This window comes from Acomys russatus, chromosome 31 (assembly GCF_903995435.1).
Source record: "Acomys russatus chromosome 31, mAcoRus1.1, whole genome shotgun sequence".
In the NCBI taxonomy this organism is placed as follows: domain Eukaryota; kingdom Metazoa; phylum Chordata; class Mammalia; order Rodentia; family Muridae; genus Acomys; species Acomys russatus.
The window spans coordinates 5,191,648-5,218,927 of NC_067167.1; the positions used below are offsets into that span (position 1 = coordinate 5,191,648).

General features: G+C 48.2%; 1 protein-coding gene across 1 annotated transcript in view; it reads left to right on the forward strand.

Annotated features, from left to right (window-relative positions):
* Positions 1–27,280, forward strand: part of Vav1 (vav guanine nucleotide exchange factor 1) — a 47,680-nt gene that overhangs the window by 9,719 nt on the left and 10,681 nt on the right. Inside the window, exons 2-22 of the mRNA XM_051139605.1 lie at positions 9,207–9,323; positions 9,804–9,862; positions 9,947–10,015; positions 10,292–10,400; positions 10,493–10,588; positions 12,141–12,209; positions 12,398–12,501; positions 13,088–13,187; positions 15,052–15,147; positions 15,828–15,896; positions 16,046–16,132; positions 16,223–16,308; positions 17,050–17,182; positions 18,681–18,790; positions 19,516–19,617; positions 20,003–20,100; positions 20,187–20,209; positions 20,382–20,427; positions 20,842–20,978; positions 21,709–21,774; positions 24,808–24,839. Coding sequence (XP_050995562.1) covers positions 9,207–9,323; positions 9,804–9,862; positions 9,947–10,015; positions 10,292–10,400; positions 10,493–10,588; positions 12,141–12,209; positions 12,398–12,501; positions 13,088–13,187; positions 15,052–15,147; positions 15,828–15,896; positions 16,046–16,132; positions 16,223–16,308; positions 17,050–17,182; positions 18,681–18,790; positions 19,516–19,617; positions 20,003–20,100; positions 20,187–20,209; positions 20,382–20,427; positions 20,842–20,978; positions 21,709–21,774; positions 24,808–24,839 — 1,808 coding nt within the window. The remainder of the gene's footprint in view (positions 1–9,206; positions 9,324–9,803; positions 9,863–9,946; positions 10,016–10,291; positions 10,401–10,492; positions 10,589–12,140; positions 12,210–12,397; positions 12,502–13,087; positions 13,188–15,051; positions 15,148–15,827; positions 15,897–16,045; positions 16,133–16,222; positions 16,309–17,049; positions 17,183–18,680; positions 18,791–19,515; positions 19,618–20,002; positions 20,101–20,186; positions 20,210–20,381; positions 20,428–20,841; positions 20,979–21,708; positions 21,775–24,807; positions 24,840–27,280) is intronic.

Here is a 27,280-nt window from a genome sequence, read left to right on the forward strand (position 1 = left end):
AGTGAGAGACCCTGTGAATGGATCCTGAGGAAAGATGTGCACAGCTGAATAGAAGCACTGAGGAGGGAAGTCCTGCCTGTGTTGGTCATCACAAATCATCTAGCTTGGGCTGGAGAGATGGCTCAGAGGTTAAGAGCACTGACTGCTCTTCCGGAGGTCCTGGGTTCAGTTCCCAGCAAACACATGGTGGCTTATAACCATCTAGAATGTGATATGGTGCCCTCTTCTGGCCTTCAGGTGTACATGCATGCAGAGCACTGTATGCATACTAATAAATAAACAAACAAATAAATCTTAAAAACAAAACAAAACAAAACAAAATCGTCTAGCTTGATGTCAGCTCACCTCTCCCCACAGCACTTCCATTCTGTCAGCTGAGATAAGTCACCACAGGTGACTCCCAAGTCTCTAGGAAGATATACAGGTCCAATGCAGACTGCCTCATGACATTGAAGAGGTCTAGGAGGGAAGGTGACTCCTGTTCACTTTCATATTGTCATGGGGGAAAGGGTCAGGGCCCTGAAAATGGTCCATTTGCAGATACAGATGATCAGCTTATAGCTGCTCTTTTTTTTTTTCATTTTTGTTTTTATTTTCTGAGACAGGGTTTCTCTGTATGTAGCCTTGGCTGTCCTGAACTCACTTTGTAGACCAGGCTGGCCTCAGACTCACAGAGATCCACCTGCCTCTGCCTCTCAAGTGCTGGGATTAAAGGTGTGTGTCACCACGCCTGGGATGTAGCTGTTCTTTTAAAAACAGAGGTGTGGGGGCCAAGAGGTGGCTCAGGGGATAAAACACTTGGCATGCAACCACAAGGACCTGAGTTGATCAGACGTGATGGAACATGTCTGTAATCATTGTATTGGGAAGGATGAGATAAAAGGATTCTTGGGGCTCTCTGACCAGCTAGCTTAGCCTAATGAGTGCTCCAGATTGAGAAAGAGACTTTGTCTCCAAAAAATAAGGTGGGAGAATGAAGAGATGGCTCAAGAGTTAAGAGCACTGCCTGCTTTTGCAGAGGGCCCAAGTTCAGTTCCCAGTGCTCAGGTCAGGCAGCTCATAACCGTCTGTAACTCCAGCTTCCGGGACTCCAGCGCCCTCCTCTGGTCTCCTCTGGTACTTGCAGTCATGTGCACATAGCCAAACATGGCCCCTCACTGGAGGATTCTAGCTCCATCCCTGACCACACCCTAGTCCTTAGATATTTTTTATGTTTTGGGTAGAGTTGTTTGTCAGGACTAAAGGGTGCACAGCTATTGTGTGTCTCACTATAGAAGTTGGGAGACTTGGTTTTTTTGGGGGGGTTATAAAATTTGGTCTTTTATTTTGAGATTAATTTCTTCAAAATATGAACTTATCAGTGTTGGAATTCAATAAGTAGAAACTAAAAGTTGTGTGCGTATTTTTCTTTTTAAAAATGAATTCATTTACTTATTCACTTTACATCCCGATTGTAGCCTCCGCCCTCCTCTCTTCCCAGCCCTACCCTCCCTCCCTCCTATCTGTATCCTCCAACCCCTAGTCCTTATAAAAGGGGAGGGGGCTCTCCTACCTACCCACCTCAGAGCATCATGTCGCATCAGGACTGAGTGCATCTTCCACCAAAGTGGCCTGGCAAGGCAGCGCCACCAGGGGGAGGGGATCGGAAAGCATGCAGGAAAGTCCTTGTGGGAGACAGACACAGCCCCTGCTCCGCTAACTAGGGGGACTCACATGAAGACCAAGCTGCCCATTGATTTACATATGTATAGGGGGCCTAGGTCAGTCCAGTCCTTACATGGTCCTTGGTTGGTGTTTCAGCCAGAGGATCTTTTTTAAAATGGATGCACCTGCACCGCTGAAGATTACGCTGCCCACCATTCCCCCCCCCCCCCCCCCCCCCAACATGGTCTATCTCCTCTGTCTTGCTGTGGCTGCTAGCTGAGCTCTGCCTCCCCCCCCCCGCCATTGTTTTAAAGCTGTACAGTTACCTGTCCTCATTACTGCATATCGCAGATTATTTGTACTTCCTCCCACCTAGTCCCCAGCGCTGTCACCAATCAATAGAAGGATTGCTTTGTGCTGAGAGTCCCACCCGTTCGTCTATCCCACGTCTCCAGGTTACAAGCACTGTGGCGTCAGGGTCCGATATTCCTCGTCCACACCTGGATCTTAGTGCTGGGTAAAGAGTAAACACTTAATGTACGCTTGCTCAGGCTTTGTGTTGGTGCTCAGTTCTAGAGGGGAGAAGGAAACTCTTTCTTCCTTTTTCTATCTCCGTCTCTCCCTTTCTCCTTCTTTGCCTATCCTGTCTGTCCTCTTTCTTTTTCTCCTTCTCTCTCTCCGCCATCCTTCCAACCCCTTCATCTACACCCCTTTTCTTTCCGTTCCCTTATCTTTACTGTGTGATTACTATGTCTTCCGGGGGAGACATGAGCACACGTCCACTCACCCCAGATAGAGAGCCGACAGTGGAGAACAGCGAGGACACCGCCAAAGTTCAACTTGGTGAACCACTGAGAGTTACTGGGTTGCATATGGGAATGTAGGTGAGGGGGGGTCACTTCCCGGAGCAGAAATTACTCAAAGACATTGCATCACCAAAGCCCAGCATGGATGGTGACCCATGAAAGCTGGAAACCCGGAGGACAGGCACTGCACAGTCGGCAGGCCACTCCGCAGGGTGGATAATGTGTCCTGTCTGAGCATCTTCTGGACAGTTCAGCCCTGTCTGAGAGTGGCCATCAGCAGTCCTTACAGCTTGTGCTTGGGGAGGGAGGAGCCTAGAGAATCTGGTCTGGTTCAAGGACTTCCTATTTACTTCCTGTTGTATTATTTCCTGAACCTTAAATGCTTCTCTGTAGGACAGGAGTGTTTTCACCTCCCCTTAGCACATCCTGTGTCTTAATAAGCTTCCTTCCAAGATGGAGGGTTTTGTTTTAGAGGAAATTGCTACACAACACCCTTGCCTCCCTTCTTCCCTCTCCTCTCCTCTTCCCTCCTCTCCCACACCCACTTTTGACATAGGGTCTCATTGTGGTACCCTGGCCAACCTGGAACTCACTATGTAGTCCAAGATTATCTCAAACTTATAGCCACCCTTTTGCCTCACCCTCCTGAGTACTGAGCTCACAGGCATATACCAGCATATTGCAATTTCATTCCTGATGTTGGGTTGGGGAACCGAAGGTATGACGACCAAGGTCCCCTGCTTACTGACTTCAGCTGGAAACCACCAGGCTAACCTGACACCTAGATGTTGAGGGTGTGTTGGGGTGTGAGGTGGAGGGGAGAGGAGAGGCAGCCTGGCTCCCAGAATGTTCTAGACTCAGGTTGAGTGTGTCATTAGCTCCTCCACTTCATAGCTCAGGACAGGCTGCACAGCATGACGACCCTCTCTGGGGAGCCACATGGCTGCCTCAGAGAGCCAGTCAGTGCCTGAAAGACTGCAGGGCTGAAGGAAGACGGGGAGCCATTCCTCTACCCCTTTTTCTAACTTCCCCAGCCAGGCCGGGTAGCAGGCATTTCCTGTTTCCTGCCATCTCCTTGGGTTGGGGCTGTGGGTGTGGAAAGCACAGAAGACAGAATTTGTGTTGACTGTTGGTGTCTTTTTCCCCAGCCCCCAACAGAGGCCTTTGGCCCCCTGAGTGCTACTTCCTCGAACACAATTCTATTTTGTGCAGAGGCACCAAGAGCCAACTTCCGGCTTGACCACAGTGCTAACTCCTGATTTGCTTAAGATCTTGTTGCTTGCCCAAATGCCTTGGTCCTCTTTTGTCTTGGAGAATAAGGGAAGTTCCAGGGTTGTCCCCACAGAACAAGGAGGAATTCTTCTTCCACATGCCTACTACAATCAGCGGCTTCCTGTCCTTCATTACCTTTTCACATGCCTCACGATACCGGGAAGTTCTTTTGGTGGTCTAACCGCAGTCACTGCTGCTTTTTGAAAGAGGCCTGTTCTCTAACTGGCCACTCTGAAGCCTTGAAAGGGGTGATGAATCATACTCCTTTTGGAGGGGTCACGTGACTGGAGGGAAGGCAGTCTCAGCTGATCCTCTGAGGTTAAGGAGGGGATTTCCTCTCCTAGGCCAGATAGACATCTCTCACCTCTGGTGGTGGCCTCTAGTCCTGTCTGCCTGTCTAGGGCTAGTCCAGGGCCCACAGGACTTCTGAGTGGTATATATAATTCTTCTTGAACGCTGGTCCCTACTAGGTCCCCAAGGCCTGGGGCAAGGGCCTGTGATGGCCCAATGTGGCTCATGGAGCCAGGGTGGAGCAGGGTAGGGCTTGGCATCCATGGTCTGTGTTTCTCCATACTCCTGCTTTCACATGGGTGTCTCTGGGCAGGTGACAGCCCTTTGACAGGCTTCAGTTATCCTGCCCATCAGACAGAAGTCATTTGTTCAGCCATTTTATTTGTTCAGTCTTTGGTGCCCTTCTCTTCCTCCCCTCTCTCGTTCCTTCTCTCTGTCCCCCTCTCTGTGTATTTGTATATATTCATGCATGTATTTATGTTTTCATGCACTTGTGAATATGTGTGCGGAAGCTAGATAACAGCCTATGATGTCTTCCTTAGTCAGTCTTCAGAGTGTATCTTTTAAAAACTTTTAGCTTTATTATTACTATTACACACACGTGTGTGTGTGTGTGTGTGTGTGTGTGTGTGTAATAGTCGGGATCTAGGGCTGTTCCCCTGTGGGTAGAGCACTTGTCTGGCACACATGGAGTCTTGGGTGTCATTTACAGCACCCAAATATCTTGGGGTACACTCCTGTCACCAAGATGTGGAGCAGAAGGATCAGGAGTGCATCCTCATCCTTGGATAAATATAATGAATTTCAGGCCATCCTGGGCTACATGAGAACCTGTCTCACAAACAGAAAGAAGTGCTGTAGAGAGATGTCTTGAAAAGGAAAGCATTTGCCGGGGGAGTGTGCAGACTGGAGTTTGTTTTCTAGAACCCAATGGACAGCCAGGAATGGAGGTTGTCCTGTGATGAGATGGGAGGCGGTGACAGGGGGAGTCCCTGGAGGTTCACAAGCACAGAGAAGAGAAACCCTGCCTCAAGCAAGGTATAAGCCAGGTACCAACACCCGAGGTTGTCCTCCAACTTCCACACATGTGGGTATATGTGTAGTAGCACTCACACACAAGCACCCATGCACACACACAAAGTCTTACACAAAGAGGAGTCAAGACTTCTCATAGGCAAAGAGCAAATCAGCTTAGCTTCAATAGTTACTCAATGGGTCTTTAACGGGTTAATGGCCACACCCATAGTTGCTGAGAACTGACCACTGTCCTCATGATGAATGGTGAGTTCACTGGATCTCACCATCAGTTCAGACAGTTACGGCATGATGTGATTATAATACCATGCATTCATTAGTAGACATTTAGCCATTGGAACAGTAGGTTGATGGTGGGAGAGAGCTGTGCCCATCGTGGGCATGGTGATGGTGAGGGACATGGTGGTAGCAATGATGATGGGGATGGTGTTGATGGTGTTTATGGTGCTGGTACTGATAGTAACAGTGGTAGTCATGACGATGGTGGTGAGGATGGGAATAGTAATGATGGCGACGATGATGGTGATGGCGCCATGAGTAATGATGGTGGTGTTGATTGATGAGGCTGATGATAGTGATGGTGATAATAGTGGTAATGATGTTGGTCGTGATGGTGCTGACAGTGATAGTGGTGATGGTGATGGTCATGGTGATTATGGCACTGGTATTGATGGCTACTGATAATGCGGTAATGGTGATGGTGGTGATGGTGGTGATGGCAGTGGTGATGATGGTGGTCGTGTTCATGACTATGATGACAATGCCTATAATTTTCAGACACTAAGGGCTTGCACCAGGTCAAGCTCTTTGAATGGTTTTATCACTGAATTATCAACTGCCTCAGACAAGCTCTCACTGCATTTGTCTTATCCCCGCTTACCTGCTTATCAGCGTATAACGAATGATTCTATAGCTTTATAGTACAATTCTCATAGGCTCTTTGGGCCAGGAATTCTGAAGTCGCTTAGCTGGGCAGTTCACCCTTGAGGTTTCTCATGAGGTCGCAGCCAAGTGTTGGATGATGCGCTATCATTTGATGATCCACACCTCAGGTGGTTCGGCCTCAGACCTTCTCCACAGCACTGATTGGGTTAGCCCTTACAACACGGCTGTGGTTGAATGATGTAAGAAGTCAAAGAGAACCCACAACGCCACAGTGCCCGGTTTTGAAGAGTCCCTTATCGTTACTTTAACCAATCCTCTTAGTCACACAGGGGGCCATCCGCTTCAGGTTGGGAGGAGGTTACAGGAGAGCTTGCTGCGTTTCCTTCATGGACCCTGGGAGCTGGGCGCCATCTTGGAGGCTGGCAGCCATTAGCACACTGTTGGAATAGCTGTGGATCTATGGTGTTAATTCTTGGAGACAGGGGAGATATCTCAGTGGGTAAAGTGCTTGCTAGACGAGTATAAGGACCTGAGTTTGGGTCCCCAGGACCCACATAAAATGCTGGGACTGTACCTATAATCCCTGGCACTGGAGGTGGAGTCAGCCAGCCAGCGTAGGCTAGTTAGTGAGTTGTGGCTTACTTGAGACGCTCTGGTTCGGGGTAGACAAACTGGAGAGCGTGTGGGGGAAGACATCCAGTGTCAAACTGGTCTCAGCTCGCACACACAGTACACCTGCTCACACACATGAACCCCAAATTTCTGATAATTTTTAATATCTCGCAAGGCAAGCAGCCCCGCATGAATTTTCCCACTGTCAGAACATTTCGATGAGTATTTAGTTATACTTTATATGATCTTCTACACAATCTTAATGAGTCATGCGTCAAGCCCCGACGATTGAAAAATGATTTTAGTAGAAATTGCACTGAATTTATAGCTCAGTCTTGGAATCGTTGAAATGCATCGTCTCCCCACTCCAAAGCTCACAGAATGTCTCACCAGAGGAGGTGGGAAGAGCCAGGAGAGGTGCTGGGAATGGCTTGTCTTCTGGAATGGCTCCGCCATCACTCTCATGAACTGAGCACAGCCGTGGGCCCAGCTTACCCATCTCCAGCATGGCGGGCAGATGATGCCAGGCCTCATGCTCTCTGAGGAGCTATTGGCAGTGCACAATTTCCAGGGGTACCAATACCATTCTTTGCTGACAGTGTGGCCACTGGGGGGTGGAGTTTGCCATGTGCCAGTGAATGCTCCACACCCATGCCCTCATGGGAAGCACAAAGTGGACTGAGTGAGCTGAAAAACAAACAGGACATGAAGTTGTGAGGGGACCCCTCTGGGGGAGATTTGAGGGGTATAGACACCATGGACAACATGGTATTTCACTGTATACATGTATGACATTCTCAAGAATAAATAAAAATTAATATTAAGAAGAAAATGGAATATGGGGGAAATTTAGTCCAGTTTTCCTTTAAAAGGTTTACTTTATTCTTTATATTAAATAAAAATATTAGTCAGGGTGGGGGCACACGCCTTTAATCCCAGCACTCCAGAGGCAGAGGCAGGTGGATCTCTACAAGTTCAAGACCAGCCTGGCCTACAAAGTGAGTTTCCAGGACACCCAGGGCTGTTTGTTACATAGAGAGATCCTGTCTCGGAAAAACTGAAACCCAATTGTTTTATGTGATTGAGTATCTGTCTGTGGAGGATATCAGGTCCCCTGCAGCTGGGCTGTGGATGGTTGTGAGCCACCATGTAGGTGCTAGGAGCCAAACCCAGGTAGGTCCTCTACAAGAGAAACAAGTACTTGTAACCACTGAGCCGTCTCTTCAGCCATGACTCTTGTGGACTTTATAGGTATAATGAGATATGACCTCGCCTCCATCCACCCTCTCACTTCTCCTATGTCCCACCCAACACACTGCCTTCCAACTTTATGCTGCTTTGCATAGTTCACTATACCCTGCTAGTGCTGCCCATGCGTGGGGGCACCCACTGGAGCTTGAGAACCCCACCAATCACTGTGTACCCTTAGCAAAGACTGACTCTCTGCCCCCCCCCCCCCGATGCTATCTGCTGGCAAGAGCTCCTTAGCAAGGGTGAGGCCTCGTTCATCTACCAGTGTATGCTGGGGTCAGGCTAGCTTGATCCTATGCAGGCACCCACAGCTGCCGTCACTTCCCGAGCAATGGCTGTGCCAACGGATGGACAGCATCTCACAGCTCTCCTCCTCCCCGTCCTCTGGCTCTCATGGTCTTTCCACACCTTCTATGCCTCCCCCCCCCCACCCCGCTACCCCTCCTCCTGAACAGCATTCCCTAAGCCTCCGTTCGGGTGCGGTTAATATAGATGCCAAACATTTATTCTTATCCTCAACACAAAGTCCACTTTTCCTACAAGATGCTCAGTTCTCTGGATTCTCCGCTCAGTCACTGCTGGTTACTGTGAACTCTTGCTCAGCCCACACTCTTCCCAAAATAAAGAATGTGTTCATCCTTTGTGCCTCCTTTCTGAGTTGATACCCACCCCCCTCCCCCCTGCAACTGCTGCTGAGTCCTATCACCACTCCTTGAGCTTTTGGCAAACATTGTCTTATCTTAAAAATAGCATTTTCAGAGCCCAGAGGTAAAAGAGCTTGCCACCAAGCCCGATCGCGTGAGTTTGATCCCCTCTGCCCACATGGTGGAAGGAGAGAACCGACTCTTGCAAGTTGTGTTCCGACCTCCACGTGTGCACTTGTTCATACATAAATATATGTAATAAAAATATTACGTTTCCTAGCTGGGCATGGTGACACATCCCAGCACTTGTTACTACCTGGAGGCAGGAGGATTTTTATAAATTCAGCACTAGCCGAGGCTACATAGTGAATTCAAGGCCAGCAGAGTTTTTGTTTATTATCAGTATCGTTGTGGGTGTGGCATAGATGTGTGTGGAGGTGAAAGGAGTCCGTTCTCTCCTTTTATTCCTGGGGATTGAACTCAGGTCCTCAGGCTTGCACAGTAAATACCTTCACCTGCTGAGCCATCCTGCCAGCCTTACTTTATTTTTATTTACCCATATATTTATTTTTTTAATGTCTGTATTTTCTGATTTGCCTATGTGTGTGTGTGCATGAGAGAGAGAGAGAGAGAGAGAGAGAGAGAGAGAGAGAGAGAAACAGACAGACAGACAGAGAGAGACAGAGACAGAGAAACACACCGAGAGAGTCTTCCTGTGTGTGCACACACCACAGGGTGTCCCCAGCCTCATTTCTCTTCCCCATAGTTCCTTTGTCTTAAGAACATCCGAACCTTCCTGTCCACCTGCTGTGAGAAGTTCGGTCTCAAGCGCAGTGAACTCTTCGAGGCCTTCGACCTCTTTGATGTACAGGACTTTGGAAAGGTGAGCTGGATTGGAGGGGGTGCCCAGAGATTGGACTTTAATTTATTTGCAGTATAGCCTGGTGTGTGTGTGTGTGTATGTATGTGTGGGGGTATGTGTACTCACGTGCATATGCCCATAGACTACTGGGCATCTGGTGGCAAAGCCAGGTTGGCCTTCCCGGATGCTGCCCATATCATGAACTTGAGGCACATGGGACAAGCTCAGGGTCTGTTCACCTACTTACTGTGTCATTGTGGCTGGTGTTGCGTAGTTCTGGCTCTCCAATGCCCCATCCTTCCTATGTAATGAACTATTGCCTTGCCCTGCCTGAGCGATCCCATGGACCTGATAGTGGGGAGGCTTTGTTTGGGTTGTCGGGATGCATGAGAGATGCTGAACTATGCTTCCTAAAGTCTGGACGTGTCTAATCTCAGGAGCTGGGGGCCCGAGGGGGTAAGTATAGAAAGGATTTTTGAGCAGCTATGGTCCTTATCACAGGTCATCTACACCCTGTCTGCTCTGTCATGGACACCCATTGCCCAGAACAAAGGCATCATGTGAGTAGCAGTCAAAGGCTGGGTTCTCCTTGAAGCTCCGGCCCATTGTCCCACAGCCCTGCTTATGCCCATCTGGTTCCCCAGGCCCTTCCCAACAGAGGACAGTGCCCTGGGCGATGAAGATATTTACAGTGGCCTTTCAGACCAGATTGAGTGAGTATTGGGGCCCGATAGGTGCCGGGTTTGTGGGACACAGTGTAGACTGGATACGGAGAGACATGGATCTGTCCCGTGCTCTGAGGGACTCGAGTCTGTCCTAGGGTTTGAGGGGCGTCATAGATCTGTCCTAGGGTTTGAGAAGACACAAATCTGTCCCAGGGCCCGAGGGGACACATTACAAGGCTAGGGGAGCATTGTATATCCAGCCTTGATTCCCAAGGGATCTGACGGGTTCCCGGCTTGGGTCGTGGTCTGAATCTGTCCCTCCAGTGACACTGCAGAGGAAGATGAGGACCTTTATGACTGCGTGGAGAATGAGGAGGCAGAAGGAGACGAGATCTACGAGGACCTCATGCGCTCGGAGTCGGTGCCCACCCCGGTGCGTGGGTCTGGGAAGGACTAGGCAGGTGGGGAAGGGTGGGAAGAGCTCCAGGGCGGGGTTTCACCAGCCTCTGTGGTCCCTGCTCACAGCCCAAGATGACCGAGTATGACAAGCGCTGCTGCTGCCTGCGGGAGATCCAGCAGACTGAGGAGAAGTACACGGACACGCTGGGCTCCATCCAGCAGGTGCGTTGCACCCAGGGGTCCTGCCAAGAACGTCTCCCCCTCTGCCTCCTTATAGGGGATCTTCCTACGTAGCCTGAGCTACCCTTAAACCCACAATCTCCTGCCACAGCTTCCTGAGTGTTGGAATGACAAGTATATGCTGCCACATCTGAGCCCATCATTAAAAAGAAATCACCAGCTTAATAGAGATGGATAAATATGCTAAACAGTCAGCCAGTTGGTTGTTAAATCCAGCCATGGGCAGCCAATGCCACGGTCTAATTATAGAAAATACCACTGTTCTAGACAGACACACGGTACACCTTACCTTTCAATTTTCCATTCTCCCTAACTTCCAGAACCCAGGAATCCACTTTCTGTCTCTGGATTGCCCCTGTTGAGATGCCCCCACCATGTGGCCTTTTTGTGTCTGGTTCTCTCACCTAGCAAGGTATCATTGGGGTCCCTCCGCATGTGCCAGAGCCTACTCACTGCTGAGTAATCTGAGTACTGGCCCACACTTGGTCTTCCATCTACTGGTGGATATTTCATGATGTCCACTTTGTCCTATGAGTGATAACTCTGCCTTGGAACAGTTGAAGGCAATTTTTTTTTTTTTTTTTGGTATGGAAATTCCCTTTCTCTTGATTTCTCTTTAAAAAATTAAATTTATTTTATTTTAAGTGAGTGTTTTAGCTGCATCTATGTGTGTGCACCATGTGAGTGCTTGGTGCCCGGGGAGGTTAGAAGAGGGTATCAGCCTTGCATGGTGGCGCACACCTTTAATCCCAACACTCAGGAGGCAGAGGCAGGTGACTCTCTGTGTGTTCCAGGCCAGCCCCGTCTACAAAGTGAGTCCAGGACAGCCAAGGCTAACACAGAGAAACCCTGTCTCAGAAAATAAAAGAGGGTATCAGATCTACTAGAACAGGAGTTACTGAGTTTGAGAACCACTGCGTGGGTGCTGGGAATGAAACCAGGTCCTCTGCAAGATCACTAAGTGTTCTTAAGCGCTGTGCCATCTCTTCATGGCTCAGTTTTTCTTTGAGATATCCCCACTATGTAGCCCAGTTGGCCTTGAATGTATGATTCCCTTGCCCCAGACATTCCCACACTGGGATGTCAGGCATGTGTCATCCACCACGCCTGGGTCTCAGTTTCCGTTGTCTATCTGCCTTTTTCTATTTGTCTTTCTTTTGCTCTCTGTCTCCATCTCCAATTCTCTATGTCTGCTTCTGTCTCTATTTCTGTTTCTGCACATCTTAGTGTCTCTGTGCCTCTTGGACTATCTCCCTGTCTGTATCTCTGCCTCTACTTCTATAATCTCCATGTTAGTTTCTGGGTGTTTCTGTAACTATCCCTGTGTCTCTACCACTCTGTCTGTCTGTCCTTCAGTCGGTCTGAATTTCTCTTTCTTCCTTGCTGTTTCTGTCTGTGTCATTGCTGTCTATGTCTGTTTCTCAGCCTCTTGCCCTTTCTGTGTCTCCCTGATTCATCCTTGCCTCCGTTCCTCTGAACAAGCCGAAAGGCGAGCTGATCGTTTTTTGTCTTACCCTGTTTTGACTCTCCTCAGCACTTTATGAAGCCCCTACAGCGATTCCTCAGGCCTCAAGATATGGAGACCATCTTTGTCAACATCGAGGTGAGCTAGCAGGTCCCTGGATCACTTTATCCATTCCAATGATATAATCTCTCTCTCTCTCTCTCTCTCTCTCTCTCTCTCTCTGTGTGTGTGTGTAACTCTCCTCTCCTACTGCTCTGTCTGTGTCTGTGCCCAGGCTCCACCCCTAGATCCATTTTTTTTCCCTCTTACTTTGCCCCTCGGGGTAGGAGCTGCTGTCTGTGCACACCCACTTCCTGAAGGAACTGAAGGATGCCCTGGTTGGCCCGGGAGCAACAACGCTCTATCAGGTCTTCATCAAGTATAAGGAGAGGTGAGACATGGCTGGTCAGGTTCTGGAGGTCACAACCATGCTTGAGAGGGACATTGATAGACCACTGGGCAAAGTTCTTCACTGAGTGAATACAGGTGACTTGGGGGATTCTAGGAGGGGCCTCTACCCCTGAGCCACGCCCCCTGCCCCTCACTGGGGGAATCCTAGGAGGGGGATCCACCTCTGAGATAAGCCATGCTGGTTTTCCCAGCTCTTGTTTAACTTTTCCTTCTGCCATGTGTCACTGGGATGCTATTGCTTCCTTATCTAGAATCGGCACATTCACAGTTACAGTGAAGATTGAACAAACCACTGTATAAGGCGCTTGGTGCAGGGCTGGCACACAGTTGGTGCTCAATAATTGTTTGTGAAGTCAGCAACCATTGGTGTCTGCACTCTCCCATTTACTGTTAGGTTACTTACTGTTACGTTAACCTTTCTGGGAAGTATTGTTGCCAGGCCCTTGTTACAGATGGGGAAACTGTGGCTCGGGGTTATGCACTTGGGATGGACGAGGCCAGAATGTGTGCTGAGATATCCCTGACCTACTGATCACGCTTGCGCGGTATCCCACCCTGGCCCACAGGTTCCTTGTTTATGGCCGGTATTGCAGTCAGGTGGAGTCGGCCAGCAAGCACTTGGATCAAGTGGCCACAGCACGAGAGGATGTGCAGATGAAATTGGAGGTGGGGCTGTGGTACCCTCGTGGGATCCTGCCTTACGGGTCCTCGGGAGCATGGGGAAGATGGGGTTGGGGTGTACACACTCAGGTGTGTGTGTGTGTGTGCACGCGCACGCATGCTTGTAGACATCAGATGACAACCTAGGGCTCACCACCTACCTTGTTTTTGGAGGCAGAGTCTCTCACTGCTCTTGAACTCACCTGGTAGGCTAGACTGGCCAGGGAACCCCAGGGACCTGTGGGTCTCCACTTCCCCAGACTGTGTGTGCGCATTCGTATTTGGAGGCTAGAGGTTGATGCCTGGTGTTCTCCATTATAGCCTCCTGTCTTATATTTTTGAGACAAGGTCTCTCACTGAGCCTGAAGCTCACTGATTGGCTAGACTCGCTGGTCACTGAGCACTGAGCATCTCTCTGTCTGTGTCTGGCCCCTGACAGTTCCTGCCACCCAGTGCTAGAGTTAGAGTTAGACACATGTGACTGTGCATGGCTGTTCATGTGGATGCTGGGCGTTTGAACTCAGGTCTTCACGCTTGCATGGCAAGCATTTTCCAACTGAGCCATCTCTTCTGTGCTAGTGGGAGGGTGAGGCTTCCCGAGGCCGTGTAGAGACCATGGGTCAGGGAAGATATGGCCCAGAACTCTGAGCCCATACCCCAGGAGAGCTTTGACTCTGAATGCAGATCTCACCTCACACTGAACATTCACGATGCCCCAAGTTTACCCTGAGACCGATGTCAGGCTGAGTCTTGATCTGAATTGGATCCCAGTGTGGCTCATGGGTCCCTCTCCCTCCACTGCCTGCTAAGTGCAACACTGGCTTCTGTTGCTCTGGGAGATGCTGTGCTTTGGGTAGGCTGTAGTGAAAGCACAGGAGTGGAAAGCTCCTTGAATACATATCTATTCAAGGCACATGTGCATGTGTGCATGGGTCCATAAGCATACATGTTTCTGTAGTGCCCCAAAGTCAACACTGGGAATCTTTATCACATTCCATTTTCTTTTAAATTTAAATTAAACTAATTTTATCTTTTTTGGGGGGGGGGAGTTTTGCCTGCATGGATATATGTGTGCATCACTTTTGGGCAGTGCCTATGGATGCCAGAAGAAGGCATCCGATCTCTTGGAACCGGAAGTTAAGGATGGTTGTGTGGGTGCTGAGACTCAAACCCAGGCCCTCTGCAAGAGCAACTGGTGCCCTTAACCACTGAGCAATCTCCTCACTTCCTCTTTTTACATTTATTTGCTTTTACACTTATTTATTGGTGTGCACATGCCACAGTCTGTCTGGGAGAGTATAAGGGACTGGACTCAGGTTGTCAGGTTTGGCCACAAGTCTCTTTACCTGCTGAGTCACATCACCAACCCCTTGTTTACCACACAGGGTCTCTCCCTGGGAGCTGAGGCTTGCTCATTTGGTTCAGCTGGCAAGCCGGTGAGCACCAGCGGTCAACTTGCCTCTGCCTCCCGAGTGCTGAGCTTACAACTACCTGCATCAACATACCCAGTATTTTTTTTTTTTAAGATTTATTTATGCAACATTCTGCCTATCAGAAGAGGGCACCAGATCTCATTATAGATGGTATGAACCACCATGTGGTCGCTGGGAATTGAATTCAGGACCTTTGGAAGAACAGATGATGCTCTTGACTTCTGAGCCGTCTCTCCAGCCCATGCCCAGTATTTTTAATCTTAATTTTAATTTTGCTGTGGGTTATTGGGGGATGGAATTCAGTTCCCCATGCCAGTATGGCAGGCACTTCACAGATCGAGCCACTGCACTTAGTCCCTCCTCCCCTGCCCCCCCCCTCATCCCACTTCCCTGTGTCCACCTGGTTCCCATGATGCTCCTGTTTTCTCCCCTGCCAGGAATGTTCTCAAAGAGCCAACAATGGGCGATTCACGCTGCGGGATCTACTGATGGTGCCCATGCAGCGGGTGCTGAAATACCACCTCCTCCTCCAGGTGCTAGCACAAGGCGGGGTCCCCTGGGTGCGGCTGGGTGCTGGCCTAGTCTCCATTTTGTTGCTTCAATTGGAAAAAACAAACAAACAAACAAACAAACAAACAAGAAAAAAAAAAAACCAAACAAACAACGCCCAGGCAAAAGCAATCGTAAGGGAGAAAGCACATTTCCAGGTTAGAGTCCACCGCCTTGGGAAGTCGAGGCAGGAAGTCTAAGCAGCTAACGGCATCCACAGTCAGGCTTAGAGCCAACTGGAGGCCTGCTTGCTCACCTGTGCCTGGCGAAATCTCCACACTTACATTGGCCCAGGATCCAAACACAGAGAGTGGTGCCACTCACAAGGGACAGGTCTTCCCACCTCTGTGAACACAATTAAGACAATCCCCCATCAACACCCTCACAGCCAACAGGATCTAGACAGCCCCTCCCTGAGATTCTCTTCCCTGGTAATCATGACTACGTCAACAAGACAAAATTAATCATTTCAGCATCTGGGGTGTGCTTAAACTCTGAGCCTTAGACGCTGGGGGAGGTCTGGCTTTGAGGGATCCAGTACGCCAGCTTTTGGGTCACACCCCAGCCTCTAGGAGGACCTGTTGGGTCAGCACCAGTTGGAAGTTCTTCTTGGGGGATAGGGGCAGGCACAGGTTAATTAAGTCTGACTCCTTGGTCCACACAGGAGCTAGTGAAACACACGCAGGATGCTACGGAAAAGGAGAACCTGCGGCTGGCCCTGGACGCCATGAGGGTGAGGGAGTGGGTGCCGCTGCTTGGGCACCCATGCTGGCAGCCTCTTTTCTGCCTCCTCAAGGGGGCTTGGTCCTCTATCCTGGGCCACAAAAAGGGACTGGGCCAGGGGTGTAGGCAAGAAAGCTCATCACCATCTCTTGCTCACAGGACCTGGCCCAGTGTGTGAATGAGGTCAAGAGAGACAACGAAACGCTGAGGCAGATCACGAACTTCCAGCTGTCCATTGAGAACCTGGTGAGGGGTAGAGCCGGGTGGATTCACGGGCAGGGTGCTGGTCCCCTTCTGGGGCATCCGTAGCTAGACCCCGCTATGCCTACTGTGCAGGACCAGTCTCTGGCCAACTACGGCCGGCCTAAGATTGATGGAGAACTCAAGATCGCCTCAGTGGAACGCCGGTCCAAGACTGACAGGTGGGTGGAGCCAACTTGGACCAAGGGAGAAGAGGTTGTAGGTGGGGCCAGTGCTTAGGTGGAAAGTGGAGCAGAGTCAAATGAGTCTGCAGGGTGAGGCTTCGGAAGAAGGTGGGGCGGGGCCTGGCAGGTAGGTGGGCGGGGTCCGAACCTGTGTGAGGCCAGGATCTCTTATATTTGAGATAGGGTCTCATTGTGTAGATCAGGTTGGCTTTGAACTCACAGACATCTGCCTGCCCCTGCCTTCTGAGTGCTGGGATAAAGGCAAGTGACATTATGCCCAGTTGTGGCCAAGGTTTTAGACAGGCAGGTAGGTAGAGTCAACATGGATCTGGGGTGCAGTCTGGCCAGGGGACGTGGCTAGACACCCAGATAGATAAGCCAGTAGAGCCAAGATACACCTGAAGGATTCTTGTGGAGCCAGCTTCCTGAGCAGACCTGTGGGTAAAGCCATCCTAGATTTGGGGATGGGGAGTCAAGATGGACATGGAGCCTGATTGAGAGAAAGCTTGGTGGAGTCACCTTAATTAGAGTAGAGCCTTGGTGGATATGTGCTTGAGTGAAGTGTTACAGGGTTGCACTCCAGCCCGGATCATGTGGTTGAAGTTAGGCTGCACCAGTGAGTTTACTAAGTTTGTCCTGGTCAGGATGCAAATCCACAGCGTGGTGGGGAGAGGCCTAGAAGATGAGGAGAAAAGCTGGGAGGGGTAAAACATGGGCCCCTGACCCGGAGGCTTGCAGGTATGCCTTCCTGCTGGACAAGGCACTGCTCATCTGTAAGCGCCGGGGGGACTCCTACGACCTCAAGGTCTCGGTGAACCTGCACAGCTTCCAAGTTCGAGATGACTCCTCCGGGGAGAGAGACAACAAGAAGGTGGGACTCTGTCATGAGGACTCAGCTGCTTGGGCAGCTTGGCCTTGGGGCCTGCATGTTGTGGGGGAGAGGGAGAGAAGGAGAGAGGGAGAGAGAGAGAGAGAAATGGAGAGAGAAATGGATATATATATATGTGTGTGTGTGTGTGTGTGTGTGTGTGTGTGTGTATGGAGAGAGAGAAATGGAGAGAGAAAAATGGATATATATATATATATATATATATATATATATATATATATATAGAGAGAGAGAGAGAGAGAGAGAGAGAGAGAGAGAGAGAAATGGAGAGAGAGAGAGAGAGAGAGAGAGAGAGAGAGAGAGAGAGAGAGAGAGAGAGAGAGAGAGAAATGGAGGGGGGAGGGAACACACAATTAACTGTTCGTCCTTTAATCTTTTTATTGAACCATTCTATTTTGTGTGTGAGGTAAAGTCTCGAGGCAAGCACAGATGTCATTCCTCAGGGGCCATCCACCTGGGACTTGTCCTTTAGGCTAGACTGGCTGACCAGGGGTGGCCCAGAGAGTCTCCTGTCTGTGCTTCCCCAGCTCTAGGATTGCAAGCACATGACATCATTCGTGATATTTTTAATGTAGGTTCTGGGGTTTGAACTCAGATCCTCATGCACTTTCTTGACTGAGCCATTGCCCCAGCCCAACACTGAACACTTTATATATCTGCGTCCATTCTTCTGGAGACTAGGATTGAAACAGAGATGGAGGTAGGCTTGGCGGTGCTGGCTTGTAATCTTAGCAACGTGGGAGTCTGAGGCTGGAGGACTCCAAGTTCAAGACCTGCCTGGTCTACAGAGTGGGGTCAATATCAATTGTGAGAGTTTTGAGGATGAGATCAGTGGTCTAGCGATTATAGGAGGCTCTGGGCTCAATTCCTAGACTGCAAAAAAACCAAACCAAACCAAACCAAACCAAACCAAAACAAAACAAAAAAACCATAGCAACTACAAAATAGAAACAGAACCCCCGAGAGACAAAACAAAAATCTGACAACAACAACAACAAAAGCAAAGACCCCAAACAAAACCAGGCATTGTCCCCTCTGCCATGACACTTACCTCGTAGGAACTAAGGATAAAAAAAAGAAATGGATTCTATAAAGAAAATAACGCAGAGTCCCAGATCAGCGATGGGCATGGGAGGGAGTTGGGCTATTCTACAAGATCCCACTGGTCAGGATGTGGGGATGGTGCTTGAGTTGAAGTCGCACTCTTTGCTTCCTTCTCTTCTTTCCTCCTCTCTCCTCCATACTCTCTCCTCTCTACCCCCTGGAGAAGAGTGACTTGGTGTGTTCCCACGGAGGGCTGTGTGTGACTCGGGCTTGCTGATGTGTGCTTGCATGGTCTAGATGGATGCCCTGATTGAACACAGCCATGCACGGGTCCAGGAGCAAGAGCAGCTTATTACCCTGAGGGGTGAGGGGCAGGTACGACGTGGTCCTGCCTTCTGCAGGGGGTTCCATTTGAGACATGTTTCTCCACACACAGTGGAGCCACATGTTCCTTCTGATTGAGGAGCAAGGCGCCCAGGGCTATGAGCTGTTCTTCAAGACTCGGGAGCTGAAGAAGAAGTGGATGGAACAGTTTGAAATGGCCATGTGAGTCCCATTTTTTCTGTTATTTGGCTCAATCCCCATATTGCAAAAATGACAGCATCAATAAACAAAACAAAACAAAAACAAAAGCAAACCCTCCCCCCAAAACCTCAGAAGAGAAAAATGAAAACCTAAAACAAACAAAAACAACAGCAGCAACAAACTAAAAACAAAGATAAGAATAAACAGACTTTTCGCATTGTGTTTTTCCTCTACCCTTCCCTTAATTCTCTTCTTTTTCTTCTCCCTTCTTCTGTTCTTCCTCCACATACATACTCCCTTCCCACATTTCCATTTGTTTCTCTCTTTCTTTAACTTCTTTCTCTTTCCCTACCTCAATGTCCTCTTCCCTCTGCTCTGCCTCCTCCCCCACATGCCCTACATTCTATTGCTGTGAAGAATAATTAAATCTCAAACATCTCATAGCTACAATCCCATAGAATTTATCACATTTGAAATATGTAATTATAATCTCTTAGCACAAAACCCTTTTCCCACCCCCAAAGGAGACAACTGTTCACACGAATCCATCACTTCCCATTCTTCTCGTGGCCTTTGGAACCCACTTGCCCACTTATTTCCTCTCTCTGTTGACATTCACAGCACCTTGATTCACAGCAGCCTGATGCTGGATGCAACTCAAACATCCGTGCATGAATGCCCAGATGTATTCTGTAGAATGCTATTTGTCCATGTATTGGCTCTCTGATTTCAAATTCTCTCTCCAGCTCCAACATCTACCCAGAGAACGCCACAGCCAACGGACATGACTTTCAGATGTTCTCCTTTGAGGACACTACGTCCTGCAAGGCTTGCCAGATGTTGCTCAGGTGTGTCTGTGGGAAAGCCTGAGCCTTGAGCTGGCTTGGTCTGTCCCCTGTAGAGAGAGACCCTTCACTGGTCACTTGTGTGAGGGAAGGGAAGCCGTACTGTGATCCATTACTTCTCTTTTACTCCTTTTCCTTCTCCTCTTCCTCTGCTTCCATCCTTCCTCTCCTCTCCCCGTCATCTTCTCGTCTGCCTCTTCCTTCTTTCACATAGTGTCTCCCTCAGTAGTCCAGGCTAGACCTGAATGCACCATCCGCTTCATCTTTCCAATGCTGGGATGACAGGTGGGCATTGCCACACTTGGCTTTTGCTTTCTTTCAAAGGACATATGTTAATTAGGGTGCCAGCAATACCCCCTGATTCCCCTTTATCTCTTCTGCATTCCAGAGGCACATTCTACCAGGGATATCGCTGTCACAGGTGCCGGGCACCTGCACACAAGGAGTGTCTGGGGAGGGTGCCTCCATGTGGTCGCCATGGACAAGGTATTTCTAGGACAACGTGAGGGTGGTGGGCTAGCTTCTCTTTGGTGGGAATTTCCCTTCTGAATGATGGACTTTCCCTTCCATAGATTTCTTGGGGACTATGAAGAAGGTAAGACCCAATTTTATTTGTTCTTTACTTGGGGAATCATAGAGGCTCATGAGAGAGGAACCAGAAGACCATCGGAATGCGCATCGTCATCTTTGGGTAGATGGGGAAAGTGAAGGGCTAAGGAATTGCCTGGCTTGGAATAGGTACCTACTTTCTTTATCTCTCCTTCCAGGACAAGCTGCACCGAAGGGCTCAGGACAAGAAAAGGAATGAACTGGGTGAGTGTGTGGAGTATTGTGAGGGAGGAAACTGGTTGCTAGTCTAGGAGAGGAAGGAGGCTCCACCCCTGAGGTATGCCCCAACCTCTCATTGTGGGCTTCTAGGCAGGGGCTCCCCCTCTGAGCCTCAACTCCAGCACCTTACTAAGTGATTCAAGGCAGGGGCTCCACCTCTAGGCAGCTGTGTGTTTTTATTTTCCTCAAGGTATACATTGCAGTGGAATTTTAGGCAACCAGAGTAGATAAACTTTTCTTTTTTAGTAGATGCTCTCCAACTTGAGTTCTAGTTTCTCCACACCCTCATCACCACTTGGGATTATCAGTCTTTTTCATTTTAGATGCTCTTGGTGGGTTTCGAGACACAGCCTTGAGCATTCTAGCAGCCACGTTGTTCCATTTCCTTCCACCCTTCAGGTCTGCCTAAGATGGAAGTGTTTCAGGAATACTATGGGATCCCTCCACCACCTGGAGCCTTTGGACCTTTTGTGCGGCTCAACCTTGGGGACATTGTGGAGCTCACTAAGGCAGAAGCTGAACACAACTGGTGGGAGGTACGGACTGTGGCTGTAGGAGCGAGGGTCAAGGCATGCATATGGAGTTATGGACACAGGTGAAATGGAAAGGGCCGGTGTACAGTCCCATGAGGCTTTTGAGTTACTTCCTGAGGAATACAAGTGTAGATGAGGTCATGGCTATGGGCTCAAGTCAGGGTCATGGTGTGGGGAATCTGAAGGAATAGGGTCATAGTCTCATGAGGTCCTGAAGTTGATCCCCATGGGAAGGGTATGTGAGTGGAGATATCTGGGGATGGATGCCTTCCTGGGAGCCTTGCTAGCTATAGGTTACTACAGTGTATTTTCTTTTATGGGTTAGATTTTTTTTTTTTAAAGTCTTGTGGTCCTGAGGCTGGGTCTCGGAGCTTCAAGGGTGCTAAGCAGATATTGTATCTGATGAGTCATAATTGTAGCCCTTCATTGGGGGATTCTAAGTAGAGGTTCCACTTCCAAGCCACGCTCCTAACCCCTCACTGGGGGATTCTAAGTTGGGGCTCTACCTCTGAAACATGTCCCTAGTTCCTCATGGTGAGGGAGAGATGAGTAAACATAGTATCCATTGAAAGGAGAAATGGATGTACACATGTAGGTGAGTGGATAGACTCTCTCTCTCTCTCTCTCTCTCTCCCACACACACACACACACACACACACACACACACACACCAACACACACAAATGGATACTTATAAATTCTGCTCATGTTTTTGTCTCCTGCATTTTTTTAGGGAAGGAATACTGCTACTAATGAAGTCGGCTGGTTTCCCTGTAACAGAGTGCGTCCCTATGTCCACGTGAGTGCCTCAATTCTGGATTGTATGAGGGTCAAGGGTTTAGATAGGGCCCTAGTGGGCTAGGCCAACCAGGGGGTGACCTCCCGAATCTCTCGTGGGTCATCCATGTGTCCATCTGTCATCTCCCTACCCATCCTGTTCCCAAACTGAAGCTTTGGCTGCTTCTCTGAGCTACCTTTAGTTAGCATGCAACTGCTGCTTGCAGACATGTCTTGCTTTTTCTATGAAAGAACTTGCACTTTTTCCTGGGATGTTACATGGGACAGAACAAGTGCAGATGGTGGTGAGCCAGTCCCTAGCTTCTTTCCCAAACACTAAACTGACTCCTGTGAAAGCATCACGGCCTCCTCTTTCCTGGCCATGCTCCTGATGGACAGAAGCTCTTGCTTTCTCCTCAATGATTTCCTGTTCATTATTATTTTTCTTTCAAAAACCAGCTATTTTAAAAATCAATTATTGGGGAATTTCACACATGCATACAATATATTTTTGTCATATTCACCTATCATTCTTTGCCCCTAATTCCTCTCAGATCCATTCTCCTCCCTACCAACTTTGTGCTCTTTTTATTTTATGCTTTTAAACATAATCCTGAGTCTAATTTGTGCTGCTCGTGGAAGTGAGGCCATTGACTGGCATTAGGTTCATCTACCACGGGCCACACTCTTCAAGCTCAGTGTTCTTTTGTTGTTGTTTTGTTTTGTTTTTCATGACAGGGTTTCTCTGTGTAGCCTTGGCTGTCCTGGACTCACTTTGTAGACCAGGCTGGCCTCGAACTCACAGAGATCTGCCTGCCCCTGCCTCCCAAGTACTGGGATTAAAGGCTTGTGCCACCACTGCCCAGCTAAGTTCAGTAATCTTAATTCATCTTTAAATTTTCTTTTCTGTTACACTGTACTCATTCGCTTATTTTGCATGTGTGTGGGTGTGCGTTCCATGGCTTATATGTGGAGGTTCAAGGACAACTTGTGAGAGTTGCTTCTCCTCTTCCACTGTATAGAGAGCTTGGGGATTGAACTTGGGTGGCTAAATGTGGTGACAAGGACCTTTACTCTCCAACCATCTTGCTGGTCCTAAATTAACTTTCAGTTAACATCAAAAGATGGCATTCATGACAACAGTTTTATATGTTTAGGTCACCCTCCTTTGTCCGTATTCACCCACAACTGTCCTCCCTGTTTTCTATGTCTCTTCCTGGTGTCTCCTATCCTCTTCCCAAAGGGTTCCCCTTTATTTTCATGTCACATTTATATGCCCTCAGTCTGAACTTAAATTTCTCTAGTGTCAAATTATGTTGTGAGTTTCAAACTCCATCATTCATCCCAGATTGGGTAGTACTGACTGATTATCTCAAGGTCCAGGGCACGGTCAGGGGTGGAGCCCCCCTGCCTAGAATCCCCCACTGAGGGGCTGAGACATAGCTAGGGGTTAGAGTGCTTGCTTCTGTGTACAAGGCTTTGAATCTTTACCCTCAACAAATTCTAAACAATAACAACCATCTAGGGTTAAGGATGTAGTTGAGTGGTAGGCAGCTCGCCTAGGGGGCACTGCCCCTTCTATCTACATAGCCACTCGTGGATCCTACTCGTTGTCTCTGGAAGGAGTGATTTCATTCATCTGCACATGTCAGGAAGATCTTTCTTTAATGTAGCTTTAAGTGGTGAATACTCATTGCACACAGGTCATGGACTTCATGAAGCCATTGTCATACGTGTGTATTACGCTTTCTGATGGCATTTCCTGTTCCCTCCCTGTCTACCTACCTTCTCCCTCATCTCTCCTTCTCAGTCTTGTCATTCCCACTCTTTACTCCAGGTGTGGAGAGATTACTAATATTTAATAATGAATTATTATTTTAGTGAAATCAACGGTTACTGCTTAACCAGCTTTATACCCAAATAACCACACAGATTGACCACGATCTATTTAATTGGCCTGTAATACAATGCTGAGCAATCATTACTCCATCCTAAATCTCCATGCTAGTATAGTTTCATCCCATTCTGATTTCCCACTTTATACTTGCTTTTAAATCGTCTCCTAGGCCTGGTTCATTTCTCCTGATGTTTTCCAGTCTTCTCCTCGTGACTCCGTCCTCTCCTTCCTCCTCTTTTCTCCTCCCCTCACTGGATCAGGATGTCCCACCCTATTCTCTGTTATTGCTCAGCATTGACTAGTTTGCTTTATTAGCAGCACAAAGAACAAATGGTGATATGTTTACACAAACTTGAAACAGGAGATACTTAGAATAAACACCACACTGCAACATCTGGATTGATGAAGAGAGCGGGGTAGAGAAATCAGCATTTGAATAAATAAGGGTAAACTGTACACAGTCCACAAGAACATTATGCCAACATCCAGGCTTCGTTGCTTCTACTTCCTTGTCATCTATACATCTGCCACATTATGCATCTGTCATGTCATGTAGACTTTTGTCCATTGTTGAAGGAAAGAAACATCATTCCTTGTGTCTTAGTTTCATTTCTGTTGCTGTGATAAAGTACCCTGACAGAAAAAAAAAAAAAACTTGGGGGAGAAAGGGGTCTATATCAGCTTATAATTTCATGTTATAGCCCATTATTGTAGGGAAATCAAGGCAAGAACTTCAAACAGCTGTTCATACCTCAAGAGCAGAGAGAAATGGCTGTGCACACTGTCATGTGCTCAGCTCAGTTTATCCTCTCTTGTACAGTTCAGGACCTCCTGCCTAGAGAATGATCCACCCACAGTGGGCTGGGCTTCCTACATCAGTTAGCATAATTTAGAACCTACCCCGCAGACACACCCACTGGTTGCTTGATCTGCACAGTTCCTCACTGAGACTCTCCTCCCGGGTGATTGTAGTTTGGGTCATGCTGGAAACTTGACTTGACTTGAGGTTAGTATATCTATATTATATATAATGTATTGACATGAGGGGAAACAACTAGGTTCTAGAGTTGTTTTCCCCATGAATAGCACAGTGCCTGGAACATGGACTTCTAGGGAAGGGCCTCTTCTCTGAGTATGGGTTTTTGTCTGTGTCCCCAGGGTCCTCCTCAGGACCTGTCTGTGCACCTCTGGTGAGTACAATCATGCTTCTTTATTTTAAGATGGGCATGCATGTGGTGGGTGGGTGGGAGAACTCAGACTGAATGTGGGGGATTTCAGAACAATCAGTAATTTATTATTTGGATCCCAAGCACTTACTTCTGAGCCTACCCTAGGCTGAGAGCTGCTACAGAGGGAGAGGGGAAAGGAAAGTCCCTCATTCTGGGAAATTATGAGAGTCACAGTAACAGTCATGATGGGGGGGGGGGTGACAGTAATGGTGGTGATGATGGTAATGGTGATGATGGTGGTGATGGTGATGGTGATGAGGATGGTGGCGATGGTGTTGGTGGTGATGAGGATAGTGGTAATGGTGGTGAGAAGGTGACAATGGTGTTGGTGATAAGGATAGTGATGATGATGGTAGAGATGGTGATGGTGGTGGTGGTGGTGATGATGGTAGTGACTGTTTGAGGACGGTGACCATTGTGTTGGTGTTGATGGGCACGGTGGTGATGAGGATGGTGGCGATGGTGTTGGTGGTGAGAGGATGGTGGCTATGGTGCTGGTGTTGATTGGGATGGAGATAGGGAGAGTAGTGATGATGGTAGAGATGGTGATGATGGTGGTGGTGGTGATGATGGTAGTGACTGTGATGAGGATGATGATGAGGGTGTGTTGGTGGTGATGGGGATGGTGATGAGGATGGTGGCCATGGTGTTGGTGGTGATGAGGATAGTGATGACGATGGTGGAGATGTTGATGATAGTGGTAATGGTGATGAGGATGGTGGTGATGGTGCTGATGATTGGGTTAATGGTGGTGATGATGGTGATGGCAGTGGTGATGGTATCAGTGGTGATGAGGATGGTGGTGATGATGGTGTTAATGGTGGAGAGAGAGAGTGTGATGGATGTGATTGTGGTGATGGTAGTTGTGGCGAGAGTGATAGTGATGGTAATTGTCATTGGTGGTCAGGATAATGATGGCAGTGGTGGTGATGGTGTTGAAAGTGATGGTATATAAAATATGTTATATTATGCCTATGCCTAAAATATATAAAGATGTAGTTATGTTTGTATGATTATACATTACATATAACCATTATTAATGCTACATATATCATCATAATACGCTCTACATGTAGTTATGCATTTAATATTATTACTTCAGCATGTATTGTGTAAGAAGACAGACATAGCCAGTGGAAGGGCTTAGTGCATAAAAGTGCTTGCTGTGAGGCCCCAAGTTCAGGGAACAGAACAAGGCTTGTTTCCCTGGCAAGAGGAGAGAACCGACTGCCACTCTTCAGACCCCAAACAACAATAATAAAGAAATTCAAAGGAGATATAAACACATCACATCATAATATATTCATATTTACATTTGTAGTCGCTATGTTTTAGTACATTCAGAATGGAGTGCAGTCATCACCTTTGGTTCCAGAACATTCTACCCATTCGCCAGCCCTATTCCTACAAGCAAGATTTTCCGGAGCAACCTCAGCACCCATGAATCTGGCTGCTATCTCACTATCTCAGGACATTTCCTACATGGAGTCTCAGATTGTGGCCTTTGGTGTCTGGTTCTTTTTTTGTTTTTTTGTTTTTGTTTTTTGAGACAGCGTTTCTCTGTGTAGCCTTGGCTTTCCTGGACTCCCTTTGTAGACCAAGGTGGCCTCAAACTCAGAGATCTACCTGCCTCTGCCTCCCGAGTGCTGGGATTAAAGGCGTGCACCACCACACCCGGCTGGTGTCTGGTTCTTATGCTAAGCCTGGTGTCCCTGAGGCCCTACTGCACCTGTGCTTGAACTCATCCTTTTTTTTTAAGTTGGCTTTTAATTTTTCTGTTTTTAGAATGATTTATTTATTTTTCTTTCATGTGGATTGGTGTTTTACCTGTGTGTATGCCTGTATGAGGGTTATAGTTCCCTGGAACTGGAGTTACAGTCAGTTATGACCCGCCACGTGGGTGCTGGGAATTGAACCTGGGTCCTCTGGAAGAGCAGCCATTGCTCTTAACTGCCGAGCCATCTCTCCAGCCCCAATTTTTTTTTTTTTTTTTACACATTGCATTAAATACTATTAATTTATTTTAGGACTTCCCTTAAATGTCTTTTTACACTCTCTATGTGTGTGTACGTATGCAGGTGTATATGTGTGTGCATATGTATGCGTGTACTTGTGTGTTTCTGTGTGTGTGTGTGTGTGTGTGTGTGTGTGTGTGTGTGTGTGTATAGGTCAGAGCATAACTTACAGTTGATTATCTATCTAGCGGTTCCCCAGGACTGAACTCAAATCCTCAGGCTTGGCAGCAAGCTCCTTGACCTGCTTAGCCCTCCTGCCCGCCCTTCCCTTAACCTTTATATCTGAGGCTGATACCTCATTCTGTTTCTGTCCTGGTGCTCACAGAGATTAATGTGAACTCAGGAATATGCTCATCAAAGCAATCCACCGAATTCCAGGGACGCCCT